General features: G+C 45.5%; 2 protein-coding genes and 1 non-coding gene across 14 annotated transcripts in view; 1 reads left to right on the forward strand and 2 right to left on the reverse strand.

The window, feature by feature from the left end:
* Positions 1–317: 317 nt before the first annotated feature.
* On the reverse strand, positions 318–19,422 carry RS1 (retinoschisin 1). Of its 2 annotated transcripts, XM_017812269.1 has the most exons (8): positions 19,329–19,422; positions 16,921–17,024; positions 13,392–13,488; positions 5,295–5,320; positions 4,883–4,988; positions 2,062–2,203; positions 1,725–1,920; positions 318–609 (listed from the first exon to the last, which is right to left on the reverse strand). In XM_017812269.1, the coding sequence occupies exons 2-8, from the start codon at positions 17,014–17,016 to the stop codon at positions 457–459; spliced, it is 816 nt and encodes a 271-aa protein (XP_017667758.1). In that variant the 5' UTR covers positions 17,017–17,024; positions 19,329–19,422; the 3' UTR covers positions 318–456. The 2 variants fall into 2 exon arrangements, with proteins under 2 accessions (XP_017667758.1, XP_017667760.1); XM_017812271.1 differs by lacking the exons at positions 5,295–5,320; positions 13,392–13,488 and having other exon boundaries at positions 457–609.
* TRNAV-UAC lies at positions 18,226–18,298 on the reverse strand. The gene has a single exon. It is a non-coding gene; the product is annotated as a tRNA-Val (tRNA).
* The window catches only part of PPEF1 (protein phosphatase with EF-hand domain 1), a 40,034-nt gene continuing 30,354 nt past the window's right edge, over positions 18,291–27,970 (forward strand). For 3 of the 11 annotated variants that reach the window (XM_017812257.1, XM_017812266.1, XM_017812267.1), the window contains exon 1: positions 18,291–18,365. The gene's annotated coding sequence lies outside the window, so the exon portion shown is untranslated. The other 8 variants (XM_017812258.1, XM_017812262.1, XM_017812264.1 and 5 more) reach the window with 8 other exon arrangements.

Consider the following 27,970-nt stretch of genomic DNA (forward strand, 5'->3'; position numbering starts at 1 on the left):
ATGGCAGAGATTGGCATGAGGAAAAGCAGGGTGACATGTTTGTCCTATGAGAACCCTCCCTGGTCCTGGTGGGTCAGTGGGGGAGGGCTGGGCTCCGGGACAAATAATCAGGCCGTCCTGAAAAGAACCCAAGCCTTGCCTTTGGACCCCATCTGCATTTACTCTGGCCTTCACAGCACGCTGTGATGATGATTTCCCCAACCTAACACCCAGGGCCAGAAGCACCATATCTCACGGGATCAAAGCCCTGATCCCTCCCACCTTTCCCAGCATGTGCCCAGAAACACCCATCAGCTGAATGACCAGGCATGGTATGGAGCCATGTTTTATTCAAGATAGCTCTTCCCTTTGCAGGCTGGGCATTTACACCGCAGGACTGTGGCTGCAGCTGTGGTAGTGGTGAGGCAGGGCAGCTGCATGGGCAGACACCTCCACATCCACCTCAGGAAACAGCACTCAGCCACACTTGCCCAGGCACTCCAGGAGCTCCATGCGGATGGCGATGCGCACGTGCCAGCCCAGCGGGATGAGGCGGATGTAGCGGGCCACGATGGGCGGCCGCAGCAGGTTCTGCACTGAAGAGGAGCGGTCTGAGTTGCCATAGAAAACCTGTGAAGGGAGGTGTGGGTAGGTGGTTAGGGGGCTGGAAGTTCTGTCCCATGAGTCTGGGGTGCCTGTGCAGAACAGATGAGGAGGAGGTTTCCTCCCCTCCACCCTCAAAACAAAAGACATCAAAAATAGCCAGACCATTTTTGTCATGCTGATTCGGTTTTCTGAGTAAGTCACTTTCTCCCATTGTTTCTGCACTTTTGGTGGTTAGGCCAGACTTAATCTCACCCCATCCTCTCTCACTTGCCTTCCTGCAGCAAGGCACCACATGTTTGGAGTGAGCATGGTAAAATTTGGCTCTTTGCAGTTCATGAGCTGGGTTGTCTCATATGCTAATACAGACAAAAAATGTATCTGAGTGTCCTTTCCTCACTGCTTGGCCAGCATGTCACATCACCTGCTGCCATGACCTGTTTTTTGGGGAAAGCTCAGCACAGCATCTCCCCAAGGCTGCAGGAACTGATACCTCAGCAAAGCCACCAGAGCCTCCCATGCTAGGACAGGGCCATCCCCACAGATGGACACTGAGGATGCCTAGGAGGCAGCAGCTGTGGCATCCCCCAGCTCAGCTGGGCTGCACAGGCATCATTGTAGGGTTTCCTCAGTGCAATTTTTCGCTTCAAACCAGCCAGTAAGAAGTGCAGTGTGAGAACAGTTCAGTGGGCTGTGACGTAATTAGTTACAGATCTTGTCTCAGGGGTTTTTCTGCATTGTCATTGTGCACCAGCTCTAGACTGATGGCAAAAGGGGCCCCCATTTCTCAGTGCCCAAGCAGGGTTGGGGTTGTATAGCCACAGCTGAGAAAGTGGGTTTATGGAGGTGCTCCCTTCTCTGCAATGCCAACTAATACCCTTGAGCTTAATCTGGACTCCACTATCATCATTAGAAATCACAAAAAATTTATTTTGCCCTGGTCACCATGGCACTCACTTTCACCACAGAGGAAATGGCCCCTCTTTGTGCTGCCCCCAGATGTGGAGTGAGCACTGAGACCCATCCACCCTGCTGCTGCCACAGGACCCCCATTTTGGGGCACCTCCCACTGAGAAAAGATGCCTTCATGTCACCAAACATGCCACCTCTCCACCAATGGCCAAAGAGCAAATTGCACTGACCCGATTGTTCCCAGTCTGGTCCTTGTAGTAAACCCAGTTGAGGTTTTCGTCGGTGCGGTACTGAATGCTGTACTTGGTCATCCACTCATCGGCATCACAGCGACCTTGTGTGAGGATCCCTGAAATCACCTTCACCTCCTTCAGGTCGATCTGCAGCCACTGTGCAGTGTCCTGGTACTTGGAGAGCCACGCACACCTGGGGGACAACACCAGCCCTGCTATGTCCTCTACCGCTGCCCTTCCAGGCAGACCCTCCTGCCCCCACACTGCCAGGGTTCCCCCAGCACCCCACACCCTCTGCCCCTGGAGCCCCTCAGAGAGGCATTTTGGAACTCACCCAAAGCCTTGGCCATTGAGGCGGGCCTTGTTGGCTGTCCAGGAGGAGTACCAACCCGTGTACTGCTCAGGGTTGGAGCAACTTATCTGGTCTGGGGTGACAGAACCAGACTCAAAACCCAGGGGCTTGTGGTAGGGACACTCTGCAGAAAAGGGGAAAAAAACACCTTAAGTGACATGACTGGCTGTTTCCTGGGTGTGTTTGCACACACATTGTCAACACCTCCCATGGTTTCACTACTCCTTCTCCTCCCTGACTAGGATGCTCTTAATCCCAGACCACAACCTGCACAGGGGCCATAGTATCTTCATTTCTAACTCTTGTTTTAATTTCTAACTCTTCTTTCTCTCTCAAACTTACTAAACCTGTTCTACCTGAAACATTTTGGGGGGAAAGGTTTTATTCAGATGTTGTAGTATCAATCTCCTTCTTGAAAGGCATGTGGAAGAAAAAACAGACTGGATCCATCAACCTGGATCCAGCCTCCAGGCTGTCAGCCTCTGCCTGGTCCTTGAGAAATGTCAGGCACTGCTTTACTTGCTGGGCTTTACCTCCTTCTGCCCCTGCATTCACTGTCTTGATTTACTTGAATGGCAAAATTTCTGAGCAAACTCTGATCATCAAGCTTGCTTCACAAGCACCCTTGGGTCTTCTGCATTCTCTGCTATGGGGACCATCTTTGTGTCTGGAGATGGTCTTGCCTTGTGGAAAACCTGCAGATGCTCTGGTGCCAGTGAGGTGTAATGCTTGACTCTACTGAAGGCTCAGGGATCTCCATCTGAGTTTTTGACTTCAGGTCTCCAGGCTACCAATCATGCCCCCACAGCTGTCTTTGGCAACAGTGACAAATTCAACATGACTCCTGCTGGCTGCAAAAATACTGGAGAAAGAAATACTCATTCATCATTAAAACTTTCTGTGTGGGTCACCACACAGGGCTCTGAAATGCAGGACTTTGGTGATGCTGAGCACCTGCATGCTAACTGGACCTAGTTGTGGGGATTTTTGTTATGATCATTTTTTATGCAATCAGGTTATCACTGCGTATCAAGATACACAGAATGAAGGTGCTCACAAGGGTCACATGGGGATTGCCTAGGCAAACATCTATATCACAGGCAGTATTTTCTAATTTTGCAGCCTGTGGAGCCCCCAAAGGTTACTCTGTACCTTTCTCCAGTTTAGCATAGTTTGTTTCATGGGTCTCAGCAGTAAAGGAGCAAGCAAAGCTCTGCGCAGCTTCCCTTGTGGGTAGGACGTTTCCTTGCCTTAGCTGTGCCTGACCAACCAGCGTGGTGCCTCGTGTTAAAAATGACCCACACGTGGGGTGCCTCAGTGGGGGCCCAGAACCCGGTATGACTGTGGCCTCCCCAGTGCAACTCCCCAGCACTGCACCCATGTGGTCGATGTCTCATTAGCAAGCTCCACTAGGTCAATACTGTATGCATCAATATCTCATTAACATATCTTGCTCAGTCGGTACCTCATTAACATGTTTTTTCCCATGAAAACATATAGCCACCCTCCCGCCTTCCTCGAGGCATGGAAACATCATGATTTTTCACCACGTTAAAAGCCTTGCTCCCCTTGTGCAAGAGGTGGCTGGGCTGAGGTGGCCCCTTGTGTTTACTATTCGTTAGGCTTATCTCAAACACCACCCAACTTCACTTTTAGCAACACTAATCCGCAGACCACACAACCATAATGCAATTAGCAGGTCACCTTCTGGTGAGTCCGTTTGTACCACGCACAGGGACCCACCAAAACAGATGCCTGATGCCTGCCTGGCCAAATCAGCCAATCCAGAGGAGACTTGAGCGGTGTTTGGGAAGCAGCTGCTCCCCTCGGCCATGCCAGAGGCTGCTCTGCAAACCATCGTCAGGCAGCAGGGACACCAGGCCATACCATGTTGGCTGGGCTGGACCGGGCAAGGGGAGTGCAAAGCCCCTGCCTAGGGAGAGCAGAGTTACAGTGGCAATATTCATCATTCAAGAGAACAGCCTTTATCAGTCAAGGAAGCCTTCATTACTCAGCTGCATAATGCTAATGTGTGAGAGCACCCATCACACCTGGCCTTGCCGGGAAACCTCGCCCTGCTCCTCACATATCTGCCATGGACAGATCAAACAAACTTGCCACGTCTCCTTCCCTTACCTTGCCTCTCAAAAGGCAAGGGTTTTAAACAGGAAGAGTATGGGTTTAGATTGGACATAAAGCAGAACTTTTTTACTGTGCAGATGATGATCCACTGGGACAGGTTGTCCAGAGAAGCTGTGGATGCCCCATCCCTGGAAGTGTTCAAGTCCAGGTTGGATGGGGCTTTGAGCAACCTAGTCTAGTGGAAGATGTCGCTATCAATAAAGGGGATGGGAGAGGGGAGGTATTGGAAGTAGATGATCTTCAATGGTCCCTTCCAGTCCAAACCATGTTGTGATTCTGTGATTGCTTGGTGCAAATGACAGCAGGGTGGTACCAGGTTGTAGCAAGACTTCAAATGGAGAATTGTACACTGCTAAGGTTAAACAGTAAGAAAATATGCAGTAGGACCAGGCTGGCATGCCAGGCATAGGTGCCAGTAGGGAGCACTGGCCAGCATGGGCCACCCTCAGTGACCTCCCAAGGCCCAGGAATAGTGGCTGCCTCTGCCTGACGGTGCAGGGTCATCCCATCACCTCATACCAGTGCAGCTCCCCCAGACTCACAGCAGCTGGATTTGGAACAACTACTGCCAAAACATGCCTCCTCTGCAATGGTGAGTGCAGGAGGGGAAACTGCTGGAGATCACCAGGCAAATATGGCTAAAAGCACACTGCTCCATTACCTGGCATGCACTCCAAGCTGTTAGTCCCACTGGACCACACTGAGTTAGGTCCTCCTTGGCAATCGCATTTGCAAGCCTTGCTGTGCCACAGCTCCAGTCTCTCATCCTAAAGGGAAGGTAAAAAACCAGCAATAAATCAACATAGTCATCAACAACAGCAACATGAGGCTAAATCTGAGTTCTGAACCTGAGACAGATGCTCATGCCTGCCCAGCCTGCTGCACCTTCTCTGAGACCCTTTCTTCATGACAGCCTAGCATGAAACATGGAATGACTTGGATCCCTTGGACTCAGAAGTCAGAGCATGTGCCTGGGCCAGGTGCCACCCCTACTGCTGGCCCAAGGCACCAGAGCTAAGCCGTGTCAGAGCCCCAGCATTTACCTGGCAGCCAAACAAGCCAGAGAGACTTACCTCTCCTGGGGAGAGGGCCATTGCAGCTGGGCAGTGGGCGTGGAGAGAAGAAGAGAGAGACAGATTAGAAACAAAGATGCTGCAAGCAAACTTTACAAAATACAATTTCCTCCTGAACTAGGGACAAATAAATAAAGGAAGGACTGATGAATCTTCCATGTTTTCCCCAAGCTGATTGCCAGGGGAAGGTAAGAGAATATGGGCAGGAGCAGGGCACTGCCTGTGTCCATGTCTGTGCTACTCCTCCACTGGGTTTTCTTTCTGATGTCTTTGGCATCTCCTCTTTCTGATCAGACACACCTGAATCACCCTGAGGAGAAACTCATGCCAGCCCACTTGGTCTCTGCTTTATAGCTGATTTTGCCCACATCCATTTTTTATGCCTTCCTGCTCTAGTTTCCCTGTCACATTTTCTCCTTAAAATGTGTAAGCTGATGAACTCCAAGGGTGAAATCCCATCCTGGCACTACTGCAAGTGATAAGTGCCTTTGGAGGAGATGGGACACTCTACAAGGTGCTTGGTCTGCGACCACTCACTCTGGACGGGATGGAGAAAAATGCAATGTAAACAGGTCTTCCTAATCCATTTTACAGACAGGACACCCTTTTTTTTCTTTCTTAGGGAAAACCAGTCGTTGTGGCTGTGGAGGAAGACACACTATTTTTGTAACATTTGACCTGTTTTATCTCTTGCCTCTTACTGAGCAATGGCTTTTTTATAAGCACTTTCCTTACTGAAAAGGCTCTCCTTACTTCACAGTGAAGTCCAAAGCAGACTGTGTTAACAGCATTTGGACTGGTAGGATAGTTCCCAGACATCTATGAAAATAATTTAAAAAAAAAATAGTCCCATGACGGCTGATAACTCATCAACACAAGTCAAATGTCGAACATCACTTTTTCGAAGCCAGTAGGGCATCTACAAGCCACCAAGGAACAAGCTGTTGAGCAGGTAAAAACTTGCATACAGAAGCCATGAGAAACCTGCCACAGAGGTTTTGTGAATACGGAAAGAGGTCTTTTTACCAAATGAATTAGACTCTGAATTATTCACTGAATTCTAGTTATGATTTATTCATTCATACACTGTCACTTTGCTGAGTCTAGGAAGCTCCAGCTAATGCTGGGAATTTACATCTCACATTTCTATAGCAAGTTTCCTCTCAAAATACTCACAAACACAGAGCAATTATAATCAGCTGAAATATAAACTATATACAAAGCTCTGTTTATTACTGAAATGCAACTGCTCCTTAGGTGTGACACTGAGCCTAAATGTATCAAGAATCTGAAAGAAAGACAGCCAAGAACAAAATGATAAACAAGTTTTAAAAAATTCCTTTCTCTAACAACAGAGATGGTTTCCTGTGCTTCAGCGTCCCAGGGCAGCATTTCTGGCATCAAGAACTTACAACATTAACCCAAGGCACTGGCCCTGGCAGAAGAAGTAAACATTGGTCTGCAATAAAAAGATATGGCTTATAGTCAGACCCAAGAGGGAGGCAGGGGGCACCCAGACCCCAACAAGCTCAGCAGGAAAATGAGGCTGCACATCTCCGGATCTGGCCTCTCGTAAAGCATAGGCTGAGGGCCACTCACAACACTGCACTACACCTGTCCCAGCACAGATGTTACCCAGTCAAACCCTGTCACTTCACTGTGCAATGAGAAAACCAAGGCAGAGGTGTAAGCCCAAGGCTACCTCTGTGCTGTGCCACACAGGGCAAAGGAATTTGACTTAAACCAGCATAAAGGTGGTTTAAGTTAATGCTGTTTGCCAATACAATACAAACCTGTGACTTTATCACTTATCAAAACTGTACCATCTTTGCCAATAAAAGAAATGTAGAGCCTCTCCTGCCTGCTTGGTGCTCTGTTTGATGCCAATTCTGCAGTGGCACTGGCACCAGGGCCATGACAACCAGGAGAGCAGGTGTGTCTCCTGCCCCTCCAGACAGTGCTCCTGCTCCAGGAGCACCAGATGCAAGGGCAGCTTCCTTACCCTGAAATCTGGAAGCCTGACTCCCCAGCCAGCACAGCCCTCATGTGTCCCCACTGCCCAGCAACTGTCTGAGCTCACAGGGCTCCAGGCTTGACTTCTTCCATCTGCAGGCACTTAAGTTTCATTTAGAGATGTGTGCTTGCTATGTGTTTCTTCTTTAGAAGACTGATTTTTGTGCAAAAACTTCTGTGTGTTGGTTTGGGTTTTCCTTATGGTGGTTTAATGTACTTTGGTCTGGCAAAGGGGTTGGAAAAGACCTCTAAAATCATCAAGTCCAGCCACTAACCTAAGAAAATTATGTTCCATGAAGATGACTGTACTGTGGTGAAGCCTACTCTTGTGCACTATGTGGAGAAAGGGGATGTCGATTACTAGGACTGATGTAGGGTACTGCTGTGGGACCATGCTGAGCCCTTCCACAGGTCTCCTGAGTACCTCCCTTTGAGTGCCAACATCAAAATTTGATATGTCATTGACACATGGAACTGGAAATTCAACATCTATGAGTGAAACAACAGGGAAAAAAGGAACAGTTTTCAGGTGGGTGGGTGTACGATAGCACCAATTTAACCACCAGAAATGAATCCTCCTCACAGGTCACCCCAGCATCACTTGGGTGGCTGCACTCAGCCACTGATGGCTGCACTCAGCCAGAGATGCCTGCTCCTGAGCTACAAGAGCGGCTTCTAGGGTTTTTAGCCTCATCTGCCAGGGGACAGCACTGCCAATCAAGCAAGGGTGTAAATTTCAAGCACAAAAGGCCTTCTTTCAAGGCAATGTTCTATTGGGTCAGTCCCACAACACACAGGGTGCAAAGCCAGTGCCAGGGCACAGGTGCCGGCGTGCTGCCCCTCTGGTTGTCCCCATTGGGCTGGGGAGCACCACCCCTCACTGCATAACTCACTGATTTAATTATCTCAAACAGGAGTTCAGCTTTGTCTTTTTGAGTCAGAAGAGGTTAATTGCTAAGGGCTTGCTCCCACAAGTGGCGCAGCCATCCAACCATGGCACAGGGGAGTGGCGAGCTTGGTTTGGCTTGGGGTAAGTGCAGCAGCAGATGGCCAAACATCCTGCCTGGGCAGCGTGGCCTGATAACCCCTGGTGCTGGGAGAGAAAGGAAAAGAAAAATGCCCTTGCCTGCAGTTGGCCAGAAAACACAATAATTGATATATTGGTGTGTTTACAGCTGTGATGGGCACTGTCCTACAAAGGAAATGAAGAGGAAAGCTGGCTGCCAATAGCCTAAAAAAAAAGTGATGGCCAGCATGCTTTTATAGTGAGTGTGTTTGCCTTCAAGGAAGGTTACAAAGATAATTGGTAATTGTAGGTCAGACAGAACGAATTGCTGCAATTCATGGGAGAGTCATAAGTCCTGCACAGCCGCCAGGGGCTGTTGTTTTAAAAGCACAAGACTGAAAAAAACCTCCAAACATTAAAAAGCAAAAAGTACTATTTACAGCCCACCCCCCAGGACATTCAGCAAACCATCAGTTCAGTGAAATAAACTGTTATCTGTGTTTGTGGGAGGCAGGGAGGAAAGGCATGCACCTTTCCTGTCCCTTCATCCTACCCTGCAGTGCTGTTTGTCCAGCTCACTATCATGCACAAATGCCACCCGACAGGTCAGGATTTAGGGACCAGGGCTTAGGCAAGGACCAGAGGATGATTTTGTGCCAGAGCACCTTAGTGAGGCTGGGCTGTAGCCCAGGCCCTGGGATGGCCCCACTCAGGACCTGCTGCTGAGCAGGATGGAGGGGAGAGATATTCTAGGGGGTGGTCCAGGTTTGCGGGAGAAAGAAAAGAGATAGCAGAGGTAGTCCTGGGATGCCAAGATGGGGAGGACACAGGTTTCCTGAGGTGGAAGTGGGATAAACCAGCAGCCACAACTTAAGGCTAGCTGGGAAAACAAAGGGGCAATAAATAGCAAGGAAACTCAGCTGCTGGCATTTTAAGGACAGGAAAAGGTAACTGTGTGTCTCAGAAAATTTGTAATCATTAATAATGTGGCTAAACAAGAGTAAGAAAGGAGGAAGATAAGTGTGGACAGAAGTAACACTGCCAAAGGCTAAGCACATTTTGATATGGTAACTCTGAGAAATCATATTCACTATCCTGACCATAATGACACAATACCAAGTCCTCTTTTAGTGTGTCTAGAATTAATGACAAATGTACAAGCATGAGAAAGTACATAAAAAATATAAAAACAGAGAAATAAACTATAACAAAGAATAAATGTCAGTCACTCAACTTACTGGAATAAGTTCACATAAACTTGATCATTGTAGGAAAAGTATGTGGAAAAGCTTAATTATTTATTTACTTTATAATTTAGGTGTCCTAGAAGCTTCAGCTGGAAAATAGTTAATGTTGTCTCTCATCTCTGCAAGCAACATCTCAGTTTAAAGTCTCAGAGAGATGAGTAAAATGACTTACTCTCCTCCCAGTGGAGAGCAGTCCCCTCCATGGTGCAGCAGTGCTTTCTGGGCACTGTGGTTCCTGCTGCATAGTCACCTGCTTCCCTTCTGCAGCTGTGGGTCATGGGGCAGGGCAAGGGAAAACAGCTCAAAACTTAGAAAAATATGACTGGAGCCCCAACAAAGATGTCACAGAAACAAAAAATATAGCTGGACTGAATGGTACTGTTTTTATCCATGCTTTCTGAAAAGCACACCATTGCAAAGCCCTCTTTTCCCTGAGCACCACATTAGACATCATCAGGAAGCAGAGTTAGGTAACACAGCCTGTAAAGCAACACAGAGGGCTGAGACACTGAAAAAAGCATTCGGTGGTCTGTGCTCATTGGGTGCTAGTTTGTGGGTTGCTATATTATTAACCTAGGCTATTTTTACATACCAGCCCTGAAAATCGTGCCAGGCGAGTGAGGTGACTCACACCAGGTTGCAGAGCCTTGGTAACAAGGTGCATTTAGGGAAGCTGCCATATCTGTGGTGTTTTCCCAAATGCGCCACAGGCAAGGGCCCCAGGGACCCCTGCTGCAGCTGTGGCCGTCCCCAGGTCCCCTTGGCAAGAGTAGCCCCCCTGTCCAGTTGCTTGGTGATTGCTTTTGTTGATTCCCCCCAGGGCTTTTTCCATGGTTATGCTAAGCAGCCTCAGTGGGACCTCGTGTTGAGCAAACAGTATCTCTATTTCTAAAAAGCATGGGGTTTAAACGGTCCTTGGGAGCTATGCTAGCAAGCAGAGACCCCTAGGGCATATGCAGATCTGTGTCCACCAAAAGACACTGGGAGTCAGGCTGGGTGCCCGTCCAGGGATGCCGACCACCTAAAGCCACAGTGGCCAAAATGCTCAGCCTGTTTCCCCCGTAGATGATATTCTGGCCTCAGCACCACCCAAGAGGGCACCAACGCCCCGGCACGCATCAGCCTGCGAGGACTGACCTCTGCTGATCACTGGCAAGCACGGTCAGAGCCAGAAAATGAGGGCAAGAGGAGCAGCATCAGTGTCAGCCTGCAAAGGGGAGACGGTCTCATACTTTGTGTTAAGCTTTTCTCTCAGGCTTTAACTCAGCTGTTCTTTTCCTCCTTCATTTTGTGAGGATTTTTCATGGTTTTATTATTTTAATTTCCATTCCATTTTCTTTACTTGAGTTATTTTTATTTGGTTTCCATTTTTATTCATTTGTATTGTGTGTCATTTAATATTTCTATCTCGTATTGGCCTCATAAGCCACCAGCATGCCTGTTACAAATGTGGATAGAGCCTTCCTAAATCTTCATTCATGAAGCCTAGCCATGACATGACATGACATTTAATATTTACTAGTTATTTGAACATGATAAAAACTATATTTAAATAATGACAATTATTCGTATTTAATTAATATTAATTTCTCTTTAATGTCTGCTGGTCTTTTATGTTGTGAAAATATCTGGAAAAAGATTAAATAAGTTGAAAAAAAAAATCAACCTCTCCCCCTTTCCTTCTTAAGAGATGTACAATTATCTTTTTTTCCCAAAGTGTTCCTTTGAAAACTTTTGCCAATTTCTGATCTTACTGTCATGTTTGCTCCTTCCTGCTTAGAGCTACGCAGAACATTGCCTGCATAGTAATTTCACTACATGCATTGATTATGCCAAAGGGCAGCACTAAAGATGTTATTTACCATCATCCAAAGGCGGGTTTGAGCCTTTAATTTTGGTTTTGGGTTGGTTTGTTGTTTTTTTTTTTTCAAAGCTACAAAAAAAAACGGGAAAAAAGAAATCCACTCAAACTGCTGAGATGTGCTTATTCCTCAACGTGTAGGGAGCACGGACAGAGTAATGCGGTGCAGGCATGTCACATTCAATGTGCTAAAAGCACATTCATGTCAATCCGGGGCTCGGGGTGCTCTCCCTCGCCATATGGAGGGGGCTCAGCAGCTGCTGCGGCTCTCGTGGCAAGAGCCCGCCTGCTGCACCATATGCTGCTGCTGCTGCTGCGGTGTCCCCGGCAAACACAAGCCCAGCCGAGGCGCAGGAGCTGGGGGTGCTCCTCTAAGCCACTTGCTCTGCCAGAGAAAATAAGCTAAGCAGCTTATCGTGACATCAGTGCACGTAGCTCGGAGGACTGACCTAGCAGCACCTTCGTGGTGAGAGGGAAAGGCAGGACTGTGAGGGGGACCTAGGCAAAGGGTCACTGCTCTCTTTTTATCCAAAGGAGGACACAGGCCATGAAGCAAAGAAAAACAGTAAATTAAGTAACATAGTAAATTAAGAAAATAAATATCAAAGGAGTGATGCCTTGAAAGTTATCCTGCAAGTTATTTTTCACTGCAGGCTCTCCAAAAATATCCTGATGTGTAGGTGTCTATTAAAAGCAAGCTGTGTCTGGGATTCAGAGTAAGGTATGAACTCATTCCAAGGACTAATTGTAGTTATGCCACCCAAAGGGAAAAAAATGCTGGAGTCTGGATAAAAACAGTCTTCCAAGAGGCTTAGGCATCAGTAACTTTCCCAAGTAAAACAAAGGAGAGAAGAGAGATAAAGTATGAGGAGAACATACAAATATTTGCTGTAAGATTAAAAGGAAGACCTATTAATTAGACAGAGTGGGGTACAGCCAAACATAACAGCATGAAATGAAGGCATGGCTAGTTGAGTAACATTTACTTTCCTATCCATGAAAATTTGTAGATCAAAGTATTAGGTGGAAACACAGAAAGATAGAAAAGAACTAGACAAATCAAAACAATGAGAATTCAACATACATGGGGGAAAAGCTGGACTGTCTGATTAATCTTCTCCTCACTCTGACAGATCACACTTGATTCACGTTAATGTTGGTAGATACTGCTGAGCACTTACCAAGTGCAACCCTCAGCCTTGTTTAAGATAATAGCAGCTTTGCCATTGGCTTGGATGAAGCCAGAAATTTAAACACAACCCAGAAAATTATGTCCCTGTTCTATACTGCTGGGTTAATTAAAATGGAAGGAGATTGTGACCCTGAATTTTCTGGCTTCTTCTAGCTCCTGCTTACCTGCTTTCGTTGCTGCCTTTCTGCAAAGTAAATTTGAGAAAGCCTCAAAATTGATAAATACCTTTCCCATTTTCTTGACTTATGATTGCATTTTGTTCTGAAAGTGCCTTTGGAAGTCTCTCCCAGGCCAAAATACCTGAAATGGCCTTTAAAAAGAAAGCCAATCTTCATCAGCAATCTCTCGCTGCTAGAGAAAATGATCAGCTTTTGATTAATCAAGAGTTTTGATTAACGAAGGACCAGTCTTTCATGTTTTGCTGTACCTCATTTTTCAAATCAGCGTTATTATTTACACACTGGCTCAGCTGCACTACAATTTTCTTTGCAAATTCATATTTTGACAAATTATATGGCAATTTTTTTATACTGCAATTATTTTGTGAAACAGAGTTTTGCTATTGAATATTCATAGAGCTGTAAGAACACTGCTCACTCATGTACATAAATTACACATCTCCTTCACATTTTGCCTTTCCCTGAATTATTATGCTTCCATGAGAATGTAAAGAGAGCTTGCTCTGTACCCTGTAGCCCCTGGAAGACGAAAGCATGGATGAAACAAGAAACACAAAGAGACATATCTGAAAGTGCCTCTCAGGAGGCAAAGTGCGTACCTTTGTACCAGAAAAGAAGAGACAGCAGGACTCTTCCCATCTTGAACTGCATCTTTTCCTTCCTCTGTTGTGAATAGCTCCTTAGTGTACTGCTTGGCTTGATGGGAAGGCATGAGATTAACTTAAGCATTGCCTAAGCACCTTACTCTCCTTCATTCTCATGATTTTCTCAAGCACCATCAAGCCAAACACATAATTATTACCATCAAGCTCCATCCTAGAGGATGTGACATCTGCAACAGTTTTTGAAAGGTAACAAGTATTGAGGTACTGACACTCTAAGCATGAATCTGAATGAGTATGTAGACATATGTCCAAATAAACAAGGATATACCTATGTAGAAACCACATATACCCCCTACAGAAAAGCAGATGACTAAAGCTTATAAAAGGTACGTAGTATATATTGTCTATTGTATATAATAGGTATTCACTGGCTTCCACCCCAATTCTTTACCTCTACACTATCAATGCCTTTCCTAATAATAGTTGCATGTTGAAATCTGCTCTGGCCTTATTGCTCTTCCAGTCACCTAATTGTGTGGGGCTGAAAATGGCAATCAGTAGATCAAACAAAAATAGCACTTTTCAGTTGTTTACTTGCTAGGCTGTAAGAAACTCAAACCAAAAATGTACACCTGCCTTTGCTAACAGTTCTACCTATAGTATCCTCTCGACAGGCTTAAGTTCAAGAGAGTAATAAATTTGATTTTAAAATGATTGAAAGGTTCAAGATAATAGACTGTTAGTGATTCCAGTGGATCTTGCACCCGTTCCTCCAATCTCTGCTAATTATGTGCAATTAGAAGTGAATTTTCAATGGAGGCTTTTGAAAGCAATTGCTTCAGAAGCAGCTTGGTTTGTTTCAAAAGATCACAGACTGCATGCACTGGGAATAGATTAATGCGCTGCATAGATCATGTAGGCTGCTGTGGAGTTAAGCTAATCGTGTCTCTAGTCTTCTGGTCTACATCCATTCAAAAAATGCTGTGCAAACAAGGATGCTGACTTTTCAAAAATAGTCCCCTGGGCAGGATTTATCTCACCTGTCTTTGGATAGTCACAAATTTGGCATGCCCTGTAAAGGGGTTGTGAGGTACAACATCCCACTGCAGTTACACTTCTACACCAATACATCCCAGCCTCCCCAGAGCATGTGACATGGATGGAATGAGTCTCCTGCCAAGGGGCCTCGCTGCTTTGCTCAGTTCAAGGAGTTTAACCTTCTCAACCCAACACTTTCCCCACTTCAACCGATCTACACAGAACCATAGAATCAGCTGGGTTGGAAGGGACCTCCGAAATCATCAAGTCCAATCCTTGATCCACTACCGCTGTGGTTGCTAGACCATGGCACTAAGTGCCACATGCAGTCTTATCTTAAAAACCTCCAGGGACGGAGAATCCACCACCTCCCTGGGCAGTCCATTCTAATGCCTGATTACACTCTCTGTAAAGAATTTCTTCCTAATATCCACCCTAAACCTCCCCTGGCACAGCTTAAGACCGTGCCCTCTTGTCTTATGTTCATACGCAACACCCTTCTCAGGGCAGTGAGACCCACCAGAAGGTCCAGACAGGAGGTAAAAAACATGAGCCTCATTGAGGGTACCAGGGCAGCCTCTGGGCATCTGCTGCAGTGCAGCATCTTACTCCAGGCTCTACACAGTATCCAGACAAGAGTGTCTCTCCTTCTTTTTGTTGTCCAGTCTGAAATGGTCTGCCACAGAGACACAGATTTCCAGAGCTGCTGAAGACACTCAGATATCTACTCTCTCTCTGCCATGATGAGCAGCTGGTATCTAAATCCCATGGGTCTGAAAATCCCAGCTTAAAAATCCCTAAATACCTTCATCCACATATCTCTTGGAAAACCAGACCAGGGCTTCAGCCTCTCACCTTATGGTCTTGTAAGCACATGTCACAGGGAACCAGAGCTGCCCACACAGAGAGAAATCACCTACCATGTTTTAAAAAAGAAAAGCCAAATTCTCTTCCATGACCCCGAGCAGTTTAAAATCAGTTTGGTTTATGGTCAACCTCACGCTCCAAATAGGTTTTGATTTTTTGTAAGAAGTGCACAATAGCTCGGGGAACGTGTTCAGAAATAGCACAGCTCTTATCAAAGGACATTTCATCCAAACAGACACTCTTAAGACTGGTGGCTGCCCAATTATAAAATTCCCTCCACAAAGAAAGAAAGGCAGACTTTGTTTAAAAAGTGTCTGTAGCATTCAAAAAATCAAACTGGCTCACATGAAGATTAGAAGAGCCTTAAAATTAAAGTCCTTGTATAAATAGTATGCAATTCAGGCCCTTTGTGTCTAATGGTGTTGATGGTCTTTCATTTTAATAACTGTAAAGAGCAAAACCACACTGCCACTGCAGACAACATTGCTAAATGAATAATGTAGTTAATTCCTAGAAAACAGGGAAATATTTTCAGGTACAGAAGACAGAAAACATTTAAAAGCCAGTACACAATACAGCACCAGAAAATGCTTCAGTTGCCCTTATTAAAAAATAAAAATAAAATTTTAAAAAGGAAAAAAATTAGTCTGGCATTGATTACAGAACAAAACTGAGACTAGTACAAATGACCCAAATTATGACAGTTTGGTGACATCCCCAATGCTGTGTAAAACGGGCAGGAACTGACTGGGCGGGTTTGCTCTTTTGGCCATACATCTTCTCCAGCTCTAGCTCATGTCCCATTGGCCTTAAGACATTCTGATATGTTTTCATAGCCCTCAGAAATCTTGGTGTGTTTTCTTCCTCCAGATTGTGGGAAATAACACAAAGATCACCCTGCACCACTGAGATGCTTTTAGTCTGACTGGCACTGTGTGTGTGTGGCCTCAGAGGAGAAGGAGGAGGCAAAAGTACTGGTGCGTGAGAGAAGTGCAACTCCACATAGCAATTTCATATTTCTCCCAAAGTCAGAGTGCCAGACAGCTAAATCAGAGTGTCACGCATCGATTCGTGCGTCTGGAAGCTGAACACACATGGCACGCAATGTCTCAGCAGGAATGTGTGACTGGCACACTTTTGTTTTATCACAGTTAGGGAACGCACAAAATACACATTTATACATGTACGTGTGAACCATGGACATCTCTCAGAAGCAGGATACTGATGTGTGGAGAGAGCAAGACTGTCAGCACTTTTAGAGCTTGAGTCAAACCGTCAGGAGCTGGATCCTCTCAAAATGGACAGAGCTACTCTGATCTACACACACTTAAGATCTGACTCTTAGAATAAAATATTCTTTCTACAAGTCTGAAGTGTGAGCTTAAGTCCTTTTCTGAAAAGGGCCCCTTTTCCTAAATGTAAGAAAACGCGATGCAGATAGTTACCCTCTGCTGATCACCAGGATTAGGCCCACTCTCTGTAACACCCACTTGGGGGTGCTGTGGCTGTCAATGGCAGGGTAGGCACCATGGGATCACCATCCCTATTAGATGGGAAGTACCTACACCAGAGGCTTGCATATCCTACATTAGGAGAAGTCTAACTAAGCCTGACTCACCTTTGAGCTTGTATCATGGAAGCAGGCAGTCAGTGGAAAACAGTTCACCCAAGCGGTGGGACACATTGCTTTGGCTTCACCTCCTGTGAGCTGCATACACACTGCTAAGCAAAACGAGCAGAGGAAAGCCAGACTTCAGTACATCTGCACTTTCAGATTGTGGCATACACAGGCCCTTAAGTATTGTTATGGTGTTTAATGTTATGATCTTAGTATGCTAGGTCTCACTATGTGAAGTATGAGTGGTTTCTACCCAAAGGAGCTTTTGTTTCCTGGCCCAGGTATCCCTGCATTGCTCTGCAATCTCTAACTGTACTTGCCCATGCCTCAGAGTGTTTCTTTAGTAAGAGCAAGCACTGACAAAGGTTAATAGTTTTCTTAATATATAATGATTAAAGAAAGTTTCTTAAGACTCTGATCAAGGTAATTTTTCTCTTTAATCTTTAAGATAGGTAAATCACATCCTCCCACTCTGATCCTGCAAAGATACTCAAGAGCTAACTCCAGGTCAGCAGAGCTCAGGGGCTCCCCTTGTCCTCCTGCTGCAGAGATGTCTGAGCCCCAGCACTCGTTAGGGCTTACACATACAGACAGACGCTGTGCCAGTATCCGTGGCCAGAGGTTACCCTTTTCTAAAGACTTGCACGTGCAAAATGAGACAACATGTTATAATTTAAAAGTTAAACCGCTCCGAGGCAAGCTGAGATGGCTCTTTGTTTCCTTATTAATAAAAACGGTACGCACAGTACTGGGGAAAATCAGGATGGAGTTAACTGTCCTTGCTAGCTGTGTGCTGTGAAAAGCGCCCGCCTTTCCCCAGCACTCAAGCTCTTCTCCAAGCACAGAGGTGAAAGGACCTGTGCTCCAGTCTGCCCCGGTGAGCATCTCCTTGTGGATGCATCGGGCTGCAGTCTCCATCACTGCCTTTGTCCCTGCTCGGGAGGAGGCACAGGCTGCTACTTCTCCCCGGCTCCGCTGTGGCTGCCTCTGGTCTCCTTGGTTACCCATCCAGGGGACGATGGTAAAGTGGTGATGCCTCTCCCGCGCTGGCAGGGAAGCGCTCCTCTCGCGAGGTTAAAGCGTGTGGAAAGGCTCCTGAGGGACAGGGTTTCCCACTTAGGGGGCGTTTCTGCTCCCCTCGAAACTCCTTGCTCCGCCTTCTGCCGCAAGCAGGACCCGGGTTTTCTTTAAGTGCTTATGAAGTTGCTCGTCTCCAGAAGGAAGCAGCTAAACCGATCCTCCTCGCTTCGAAGGAAATTATGAAAACTCACGGTAAGCCAAAAAAGAAAAAGAACAATTTGGCGCTGGTTCCACTGGGGCTCGAACCCAGGACCTTCTGCGTGTAAAGCAGACGTGATAACCACTACACTATGGAACCGCCACACGCGTTAACGGCCGCGGCACTGCCCCTATCGACCAAACGCCGGCCGTGCTTCCCTCCTTTGGTGAGCAGGGAAGGTTCTTGTTTTCTTCTTAATCACTAGTTGATTAAAAACAGTTCTAGTAATCAAAAATTACCCTAATGCGCTTCCTGCCCCTCACATAGCTACAGAGGGGCAGTGAAGGGCATAAATCACCTCAGTAGCTCCAGGTAAGGCTTTTGTGCCCCTGCGTGCTGGGTCAGCCGCGGGCTCCGCTCTGCCCCACCGAACACGGCCTGCAGGGGCAGGTAGCAAGCCCGGGGAACGAACGAGGGCTGCGTTACAGCCTTAGGCGGGTGCTGTGGGCGCTCCTTTCCCCTGCATGTATTCGATACATGCTGTACCGAATCCATTCTTTGCCTTCAGACCGTGTGCTCCTCACGTCATTGCCTCCGGCCCCGCTTCGGAAAGGGCTGGCAATCCTTCCTGCGCATCCTGCTGCTCCCAGGATTCGCCAGGCTGAGCCGTTCTCCCGGAGAAGTGGAGCACAAAGGTCGCTGGCCTAGCGTGTCACATCAGGTTGGCCCAAGCGCGGGAGAGGCGGGCCGAGCTCCGTGAGAGGTGCAGCAGAGCCCCCGCTGCTCCGGGGGAGCCCGGCTGCGTGGATTTCGTGTACACCAGTCGTGGGAAAGCGCCTCGCTGCTTTCTGCGAGGTGTTCCAGCTCTTTTCAGCGGGGGGAGGAAGGTGTGGGTGATTTTCTCGGTACAGGAGGCCTTTTAAAAAGAATAACGCACTGAGAGAAAAGGCAGAGCCTGGCATTTGTGTCAGTGACGCCCTGGAGGAAGTTGTTGCGCGGTGCCTTAATGGATCTAAAAGAGACACGTTCGATCCCTTCGGGCACAGCACGGGACACGCTCGTTCGTGTTTCTAAAAGGAGGCCTGAAAGCGGGAGGATTTGGCTTTCACAATCCGCCCTGGAGAGGACGGAGGGATTTCCCCCCGTATGGCCCCGCCGCCGGCAGGGGGCGCCCCGCGCCCGCGCTCACCCAGCGCCCTCAGGGCCAGGGCCGGGTCGGGCTGTGCTGGGAACAACTCCGGGACCGGATCCTTCCTGTTCGCTGCCCATCCGCATCAGGTATCCATTCACCCAGGAACCTTATGCCATCCGTTACACCCCACAATAATTGCCTTCTTTCATCTGTTACGTTTTACCTGGAGTTTTGCACTATTTGCATTACCGTAGTCCTCAGCACAGTGACCTCGCCTCACATCCCACGGGGAGTGAGTGGCTTGTAGGAGCACAAATTAAGTTACCTGCACAATGTTTACAGGACTGTGGTTAAAAGTTACAAACAGAATTTGGAATATAAAACATAAGTTTGTGAATTTTCAGAAACGTGGGGCCTGTAAGCAAAAGAGTATGGTGTTTGTGGCTAAATATCATGGTTGGCTTGACTATCAAAATTAATACCATTTTGCTGAAACAGCAGATTTCTTTACTATAACAAAATAGAAAATATTGTCCTTTTGTCATTAGAAGCAGTTTAATAAGGATAAGATGAAAATAGAGGTGAAGAAAATTATTTCCATAGACTTGCTGATGCCTTACCAAGTATGTGATGGTTTCACATAGTAGTTGGTAGCATCCAGTCTTTCAAAAAACAATTTATTTTTTTTAAATCCTTTTACATGCTGATCATTAGTGTGTGCGTCAAATCTGTGTACCCTCCTGACCTGGAGAGCCTGATTTAACCCAGAAGGTGCCTTTTGGGAAGAGACAATCTGGTTGGCTTGAGGCATCAGGAATGCATTATCTGTGCAGCTTATGGTTCACCAGACCAACAAAATGCAGATCAAGCTGTTGTTAGGCAATTCTTATGCCCATTTCTTTTTCCTTATGTTTCTTTACTAAGATCTGTCAAAACCTGAGTGCTGTAGATAGCTATCATTTCTATAAGCTCCAAGTGAAGGTTGAAGCTAACGTGACGGAGGTAGACTTGAGCAAATTAGATCATTAGTCACTGCTTCCCAAAATAATCAGCATTCATCTGATAATTTGGGAAAATTTCCTTTTTCGAAAAAAAATTTTTTAATTTTTTTACAGCAGGTATCCTGATGCTTTCATAGTGTTCTGGTCTGGTTTCTTGGCCTTCAGGAGCTTTGAGGCCCTACCACTGCCTTTCTTTCACATTTCTGATTTTGTGTGCTTTTTGCCAAGGATGCTAATTTTGATGCCTTTTTTTCACCTTCTCACCCAGAATTGTCAGTGGGGGGACATTTCTTTTTCTGTTCACACAAATTAACCTACTCCTTCTAATGTGTGAGCACAGATTTCTGTCATCTTACTGACTGAGTTTAAAATTGTTCTGGATATTTATTTCTTTCTTCATTTTTTCTATTCTTTTTTTTCCTTTTTGGTTGGGACTGGACATCAAAGTCTCTTAGTCAGGAACTTGTCCCCTGGCTAGTACTTTAAAACACTTTGTTGAGTCACATAAAAATACTTCTTTGACCTTGGTAGAGCAAGAGGAGGAGAAATCACAGTTAGAGCTTAGAAGGAGCACATTCACTTCAACTGTGATTATCTTCAGTCTTTTTGAAAAATATCAGTTACATCACTTTGCAGTGGGTGCTTCTGAGAAATAAGCCTAAAGCAGAATTTGAATTATGTATGTGGAATGCCTGCATGAAGGCTTGCTCAGGAGGTTAATGTTTCTGAAGTATTTGGAAAACAGAATGTATGCCATTACATCACAAGGGCTGCCTGTAAAAGGATGTCCCAGTTTCTACACTAGCAACATCACCAGGTTTTTCCTTGTCATTCTAGACTGATTAACCACATATTGTCAGAATTTGTTGGCCTACTCTCTGTTACAGCTGTTGATGCTAAAACTCTTTTCAGCCTATTAAATGTGCATGTGATACATGACTGCTGAGCAAAAAAGCAGCAGTATGTGTGACCTTGTTGGTGGGAATGGTACGTTCTCTTTGCCTTTGTAGAAAGGAAAATGGCATTGTTTGGTACGGCCTATCTCCTTGGACTTGAACAGGAAAGGTTAATTTGGAAAGCACATTTCTGTTTCCTCAATTTGCATGTTATTGTGATCCCCATAGGTAACTGGAGAGGTGGCTCAGTCCAGCAAGACTGACTCTTTATCAGGTTGCTTGGTCATATCAGATCATTGAGACAGAGGATGGAGGACTTCCATGAGTAACAAAAGAAAATATGCAGTGGAGATTTTATGTCCTGAAGAACCTAACTGCTAAGGGTTTGATCTCTCTCCCACTGATCTTGGATGAAATGTTTCTGATGGATTTTTTGGCCACTGGAGCAAACGTTGTAGCCTCTCCTTATGCAGAGATCTTGGTAAATGGCAATAGAGATGAATTTATCAGGTACAGTAAATGTTTATAAATAATGTGTATCCCAAGAGTGGAGTGGAAAGAGGTTGTGATGTATTTTTGCTTGCATGCATTTTGGCAGAACAGCCTGATCATACATAAATGATTAGCTACTGTAACTCTGATCAGGGAAAATGCATCCTGCCAGAAAAACAAATATCAAAACTCTTCTGGGCCGTGCAGAATTATTGCGCTTGGTGTGCTTTCCATTTACTGTCTCGTCTCAAAGGAGAAGAACAGCTTTGAAAGTGGAAGGTTGTATCTGGGAGTCCAGAACCTTAAAGGACTAGCTCAGTCAATCATATGTCTTCTGCTTTGCTGGTTTGGCATTTTAGATGTCTTTTGCATCTTAATAAAGGTCCGTCTCAAAAAAAATTGATCATTCTGTCCTTTACAGTGGTTGTTGATGCCAAAACAGAACTGTCACCAGACTGATGGTAAAAGTTTCCTGAAAATACCATATTATGGTATCATTAGACCTTTGGGGCAGGGGCAGGAGTGTGAAGAGCTTTCTTTGTTTACCGCTGTTCTCATAAGTCTTTTGCTCCCTATCCAGTTCTGATGGGACTCCATCACCTGGAGAGGTTTCAGAGCAAGAGGCACAGTGATTTCCGTCTTGTGCCCATTCACATGGAGCTTTCTCCCACCACAGCATGCTTTATAATTTTTGGTCCTCTTTGAATCTGCAGGCCCCCTCCCTGGCCCCACAGGAGTGGCTGCTGTGCTCTGTTCCATCACTGTACTGCAGAAAGCAGCCCCTCCCTGGCTTTTGGAGTGGGGTGGCAGGAAAGCCTGGGGGAAAGGTGGCCTGATGAGGGTGAGTGATGCTGAGGACTAGGCCCAAGACTGTACTGGTGATATTACAATATCATAATTCTACTGGCACCTCCTAGTTTTGAGTGGTTTCTTGGGCTATGTGTCCAAAATCGTAGTGTCCCCATGCTATGGATACACTGCCAGGTGGAGCAGACTGCTCAGGGGCTGTTGTGTTAGCAGTGGGCAGTAACAAATCACCCTGGACGTGATGGCTCTGCCCCTCCCTGGGCACCTCTGTAGTGACGGAGTCAGGGGTCAGCATGGAGATGAGCTGGGTCAGAGATTTGGGCCCGGCTGCCAGGGGTCAGGGTTTGATGTCAGAGCACGCAAAACCACGTCTTCCTGACCGCACAGGGAAGCGAGGCTGCAGCGTTCTTGGCTTGCCCGATCCCTTCCTGGTAATCACACAAGGAGCAGACGAGCCAAAACATGAACTGAGTCCACAGAGTTCCAATCATGCATTTATGGTGAGAACATGTGCATGCACATGAAGAAATGAAGTGTACAAGCATTAGTGCAGTGCTTCTGAACATAAGATTTGAGTGCTTCATACTTGTCCCATTATCTGGATTCTGCACCTGGGTTGGGACAACTCTGGATATATGTACAGCCTGGGGAATGAGATGCTGGAAAGCAGTGCTGCGGAAAGGAACCTGGGCGTTCTGACCAATGGCAAGTTGAATATGAGTCAGCAGTGCCCTGGCAGCCAGGAGGGCCAACTGTATCCAGGGGGACATTGCAAAGCATCGCCAGCTGGCCAAGGGAGAGGATTGTCCCACTCTGCTCTGCACTGGTGAGGCCTCACCTTGAATATTGTGTGCAGTTTTAGGCACCACAATATAAGAAAGATATGAAGCCATTAGAGGGTGTCCAAAGGAGGGCAGTGAAGATGGTGAAGGGCCTTGAGGGGAAGCTGTATAAGGAGCAGATGAGGGCACTTGGTCTGTTCTGCCTGGAGGAGACCGAGGGGAGACCTCATTGCAGTTACAACTTCTTTGTGAGGGGAAGAGAAGGGGCAGACACTGATCTCTTCTCTGGTGACCAGTGACAGGACCCGAGGGAATGGCCTGAAGTTGTGTCAGGGGAGGTTTAGATTGGATATTAGAGAAAGGTTCTTCACCCAGAGGGTAATTGGGCACTGGAACATGCTCCCCAGGGAATTGGTCACAGCACCAAGCCTGACAGAGTTCAAGAAGCATTTGGACAACACTCTCAGGCACATGGAGAGACCCTTGGGGATGGTCCTGGCCAGGGCCAGGATCTGGACTTGATGACCCTTGTGGGTCTCTTCCAACTCAGCATATTCTGTGATTCTGTATGACTGTTTGGAGAACACCTATATCACTAGCATGCAGATACAATGCCTTGTGGTAAATGCAGTATTTCTTTCCTTAAGGGCTTTCATAAGCATGCCAGTCACATCAGATGACCAAATACCTGGACAGCCTTATGTTTTTTTCTGGTGTGCTGGATCTGCTAAAATGCAAATCATTGCCTCAACACAGCAGAAAGGCCAAAAGAGATCATGTGACTTCAGATGTGAAGCAGGCAACTTCAGCCCATCCCTTTCTCTCTGCCTGAGATTCAGGAGGCATGGTTACAAAACAGCTCTGCTACAGCACACGTACAGCACAGCTGGAGGGCTGCAGCCATGAGCTTTCACACCAGCTTGGACGATGAAAACAGCATTTTCCCCTGGCTGTTTCTGAAGAGCAGCGTTCAAGAAATTTCCTCTCGGGAAGCTGTATAAGTAGGTGAAGAGCAAGTGCCTTGCAGCTCCTGAGCTCCAGAGCCCCAGAGAAAATTGGAGCACCTGTTCTGCAGAGCTGCACCCCTCAGGAGTTGCTTTCTCTTAAAAAAAAAAGAATCTTCTAAAGGTACTCTTGCAGAATAAATCTCAGTATTGCTGACGCAGGAAGAATAAAAAGTAATATGTTTGGGTGGGGTATATATATATTTTTAACTCACTTTTAAATAGTATATTTACAAAATGACAGTTGAATGTGGGACTATTTATGATTTTACCCTGAGAAAAATCAGTGTGCTTCAAACACTAAAGTCTGACCTGGACTGAATCAGTCATCCAGAACTTCTTAGTACAGGTGAGATCAAATAGTTTTGAGACTACTGTATTCCATGTATTCTGTTTTAGGAAAAATAATTTTTATGATGATATTTTTTAACCTTGTTCTGATGCCTAACTTAAATTTTATTAAAACCATACTAAAGCGTGAATTTAATTTTTAAAGTGGCTCGTATTTCAACACATATTTATTCTGAAGCTTTGCTTTTTCAGCATGTCATTAAGAGCCTGCTCATTAACTGCAGGACAATGTGTGATCCAGCTTTTTTGCTTAAAGTGTGTTAACTTTCATGCTCCAGTTGGATACAGTTTACTAGAACCAACTTTGCTTCAGGATTTTCAGTTTTCTCTTTGTGTCCTAGAGGAATCTCCCCCTAGAGGCATTTAAAATTTCCAGAAAGTGATATGATGGCTTTGCTTATTCTTCAAGGTGATCTGCACCCCATTTGTACACTTGTATTTGATACTCTGCCTCTTTTTAAAAAACATTCTGATCAAAGTCTTGCACAAAAAAAAAATGAGGCTGCTTGCTTTGTTTGGTTATTTTCTGCACAAAAAAGTGAAAATGTTTTGTGTAAATGTATCCTTTTTTGATTATAAATAACATGAACTGGCATTCTTCCATCATTTTTCTACAGATTCTCTTTGGATTTGCATGTAGTTCCTGAACTCAACAATTGCTTGAACAATCTCTGCATGTTCACACCTTTGCTGCTCTTGCTTTTATTTCTTTTTGCAGTGCATTTTTTGGCTCAGGAATATAAGTCCACCTTAAAAAAACTGGTCTGTCTCCATCCTATTCACTTCCAAGCTTTGCTGGCTCTCCTGTATGCTACTACATCCATTCCCTATTGATTCCTGGCCCCAACACTGAGGTCTATCAACATGGCCACTTGATAGAAATTATTCCATCAGTTCTATATTGAGACTAGCCTTGCTTTTCTGAGCAGGCTAAAGAAATTAACTGTTAACAAAAAGGCTTCCTTGCTTCTTTATTTCAGATATATATAATCACTGGAAGTCCCCCTTAGTTTGTACCATGGATGTAAAATAATGGAAACCTTAACACATATTGATTTGCCTGTGTTTGATGTTCTCATATCAGCCCTTTGGCAGACCAAATTCAGTGTTGGTGTCAAAATTACAGCTCTTGTGTCATAGCCAGATTCCATTTCATTCTGCTGGTTTACAGTGGCAGCTTCATCCCACTTTCCACAGGATGGGTCTTTTAGCTAATGAAATCTTTAACTCATCTCTAGATTCCCATCCTTGACAATTGTAACAAGACAGTTTGGAAGAGTTGTCCTTGTGCAGGTCCTGACCTGGATGTTGTCTTTTAATGTCTACGTTCTTCTCTCTAGGGTATTTTGCTCTTTCCAGCTTCATTCCCTCAGCAATACACAGAAGCAAATCCATCACAAAACCATGTTATAGCATCTCTCAGTTCTCTGCAGTCCTCATTTCCAAAAGAAAACAATTCTAAAGGAAATCTGTGAGTCACAGTAAACTAAACAATGGATAAGATGGCATCAAAGGAAAGCCTCTGTCATTGGAAGCATCCACCCATCCATCCATCTGATCTTTATGCAGGAAACTGTTCCTGTCTCAGCACCTCTGCAACTCCATGTACCTTCTAAGACATGTTATGGGAGGAGATCATAGCTACCTGTTCACAAATATGGTTGAGAAAGGGGTGAGTAGTGCAAGGAGGCACATTGCTGGAGATAGCCATTGAAACAACCTGTAGGGGAAGTAGCATACTTACAGAAACTCCATCCCAACCAAAATAAAAGGAGAAGTCTTTCATTTTTGTTTATCAAAGGTAAGAAACAAATGGAAATATGCAGGAATAAGAACTTAAAACCTAGCGTCTCTTACTCATATGTCTCCCATATCCTTAGGCTTGACCTAGCTTATACTTGTCTGCCCATAGCACAGCTCATCTAATTTAAAAGATAAAGTGTGCTTGAAAGGATGGCTCTCTGCCCAAAGGACCTGCTGTCTGATTTCATTAAAAGTCAGCTATAAATCTTTACAAGATTCCTATTATTCTTGATGCAGCCTGGTCTTTACGTGACTGACAAACTGGAGGCATGATTGATTTTGGGCTGCACCTGTTACATCTAGATCAAATTATGCTGGTTCATTATCTCTGTAAATCAGGCTCTTGACAGCTTTGGTTCTGAACCCCAAATTTCAGAGTATGCCTTCGGCAACTCCTATCCAGAAAAGAGCAGCATGTGCCACTGGCTTAGCTTTGTGCATGTCTATTGGCATGACTGCAGAGACACTTTATTTTGCTTCAGTGGATGGGCTGTGTCTTCAGAGCCTGTCCATGACAAAATTGCCTTTTTGCTGAACTGAGAGAAATGTAGCAATTTCTTGAACTTATGTCTAAAACTGGGAGAGATCACTGGCTTGTAGAAATTGAATTACTGCCTGCTTTTTAGTCAACATGCCAGATTCTTTCTTAACGTAAATCAGTGGTATAGTATCCAGAATGTTAATGCAGCGCTGTGTCCCAAATTCTCATACAGCTACCTTGTATCTCTTTCAATATCTTGGTAAAATCCCAGCTTTTTGTTTCATCAGCCAACATTTGGGGGGAATTTTGGGATGGCAAATGATTCTTTGCCAGACACTGTTACACTGCATAGTAAGTAGCTCACAGAAATTACTCTCATGGTCTGGAGTCTGGGCATGTGGGTTGACAGCCAGGATGTCTCTGTAGCCAACTGAAAAGCCATCAGGAAAAGGTAGGTGAATGTTTGCTATGTCCATTTTAGAATGCAGATATTTGGGACTGAAGGTGATGATTACTCCCCCGGACAAGCTCACTGACGGTCAGATTTGGCCTTTTTAAGAGGTTTAATGATAGGATATGTTTGTGCAAGTTTTCCTCCAAGCTCGGAGGAATATGTTTCAGTCTTCATTTTCTGCTGTCACAATAAAATTTCTGTCTCTGTGTCTCCATCTGACGCAGCCCAGAGGAAAAAGGGGTTCGACCACTTTGGAGATGGACGATAAAATGGTCCTTTATTGAAGGGGTAACTCAGCTTATATAGGGTAAGGACTGAAAGTGCTGGAAGGAGGGGAGGAACTGGGGAGGAGCATGCTAATACAGGCCAATAAGAAGGAAAAAAGGGGAGGAAATATTCAAACAAGGGATTACTAATTAATTAGTGACTGCAATGCGACACTTCTAGCCCAGTCAGGGAGAAGGACATGAACTGGGGTACACAATGCTGAGGGATTTTTCTTACAACTGGGGACTTAGGGTACAATAAAGGGTAGAAGTACAATGAACATTAAACTTGAACATGAACGCAGGGTGTATCAACAGTCTCGTTTCTTTATATGAACGTGGAGAGGGTGTTTTCATCCGGG

This window comes from Lepidothrix coronata, unplaced genomic scaffold (assembly GCF_001604755.1).
Source record: "Lepidothrix coronata isolate B3197 unplaced genomic scaffold, Lepidothrix_coronata-1.0 Scaffold35, whole genome shotgun sequence".
In the NCBI taxonomy this organism is placed as follows: domain Eukaryota; kingdom Metazoa; phylum Chordata; class Aves; order Passeriformes; family Pipridae; genus Lepidothrix; species Lepidothrix coronata.

Excerpts from the sequence above, each read along its gene's own strand:
- RS1 (XM_017812269.1), bottom strand. The coding sequence starts at position 17,016 with ATGCAGCTCACAGGAGGTGAAGCCAAAGCAATGTGTCCCACCGCTTGG. Across the intron at positions 13,489-16,920 it reads TCCATGATACAAGCTCAAAG|CCAAGCAGTACACTAAGGAG; the intron begins GTGAGTCAGGCT and ends CTTCCCATCAAG. Across the intron at positions 2,204-4,882 it reads CAGCTTGGAGTGCATGCCAG|AGTGTCCCTACCACAAGCCC; the intron begins GTAATGGAGCAG and ends CCTTTTCTGCAG.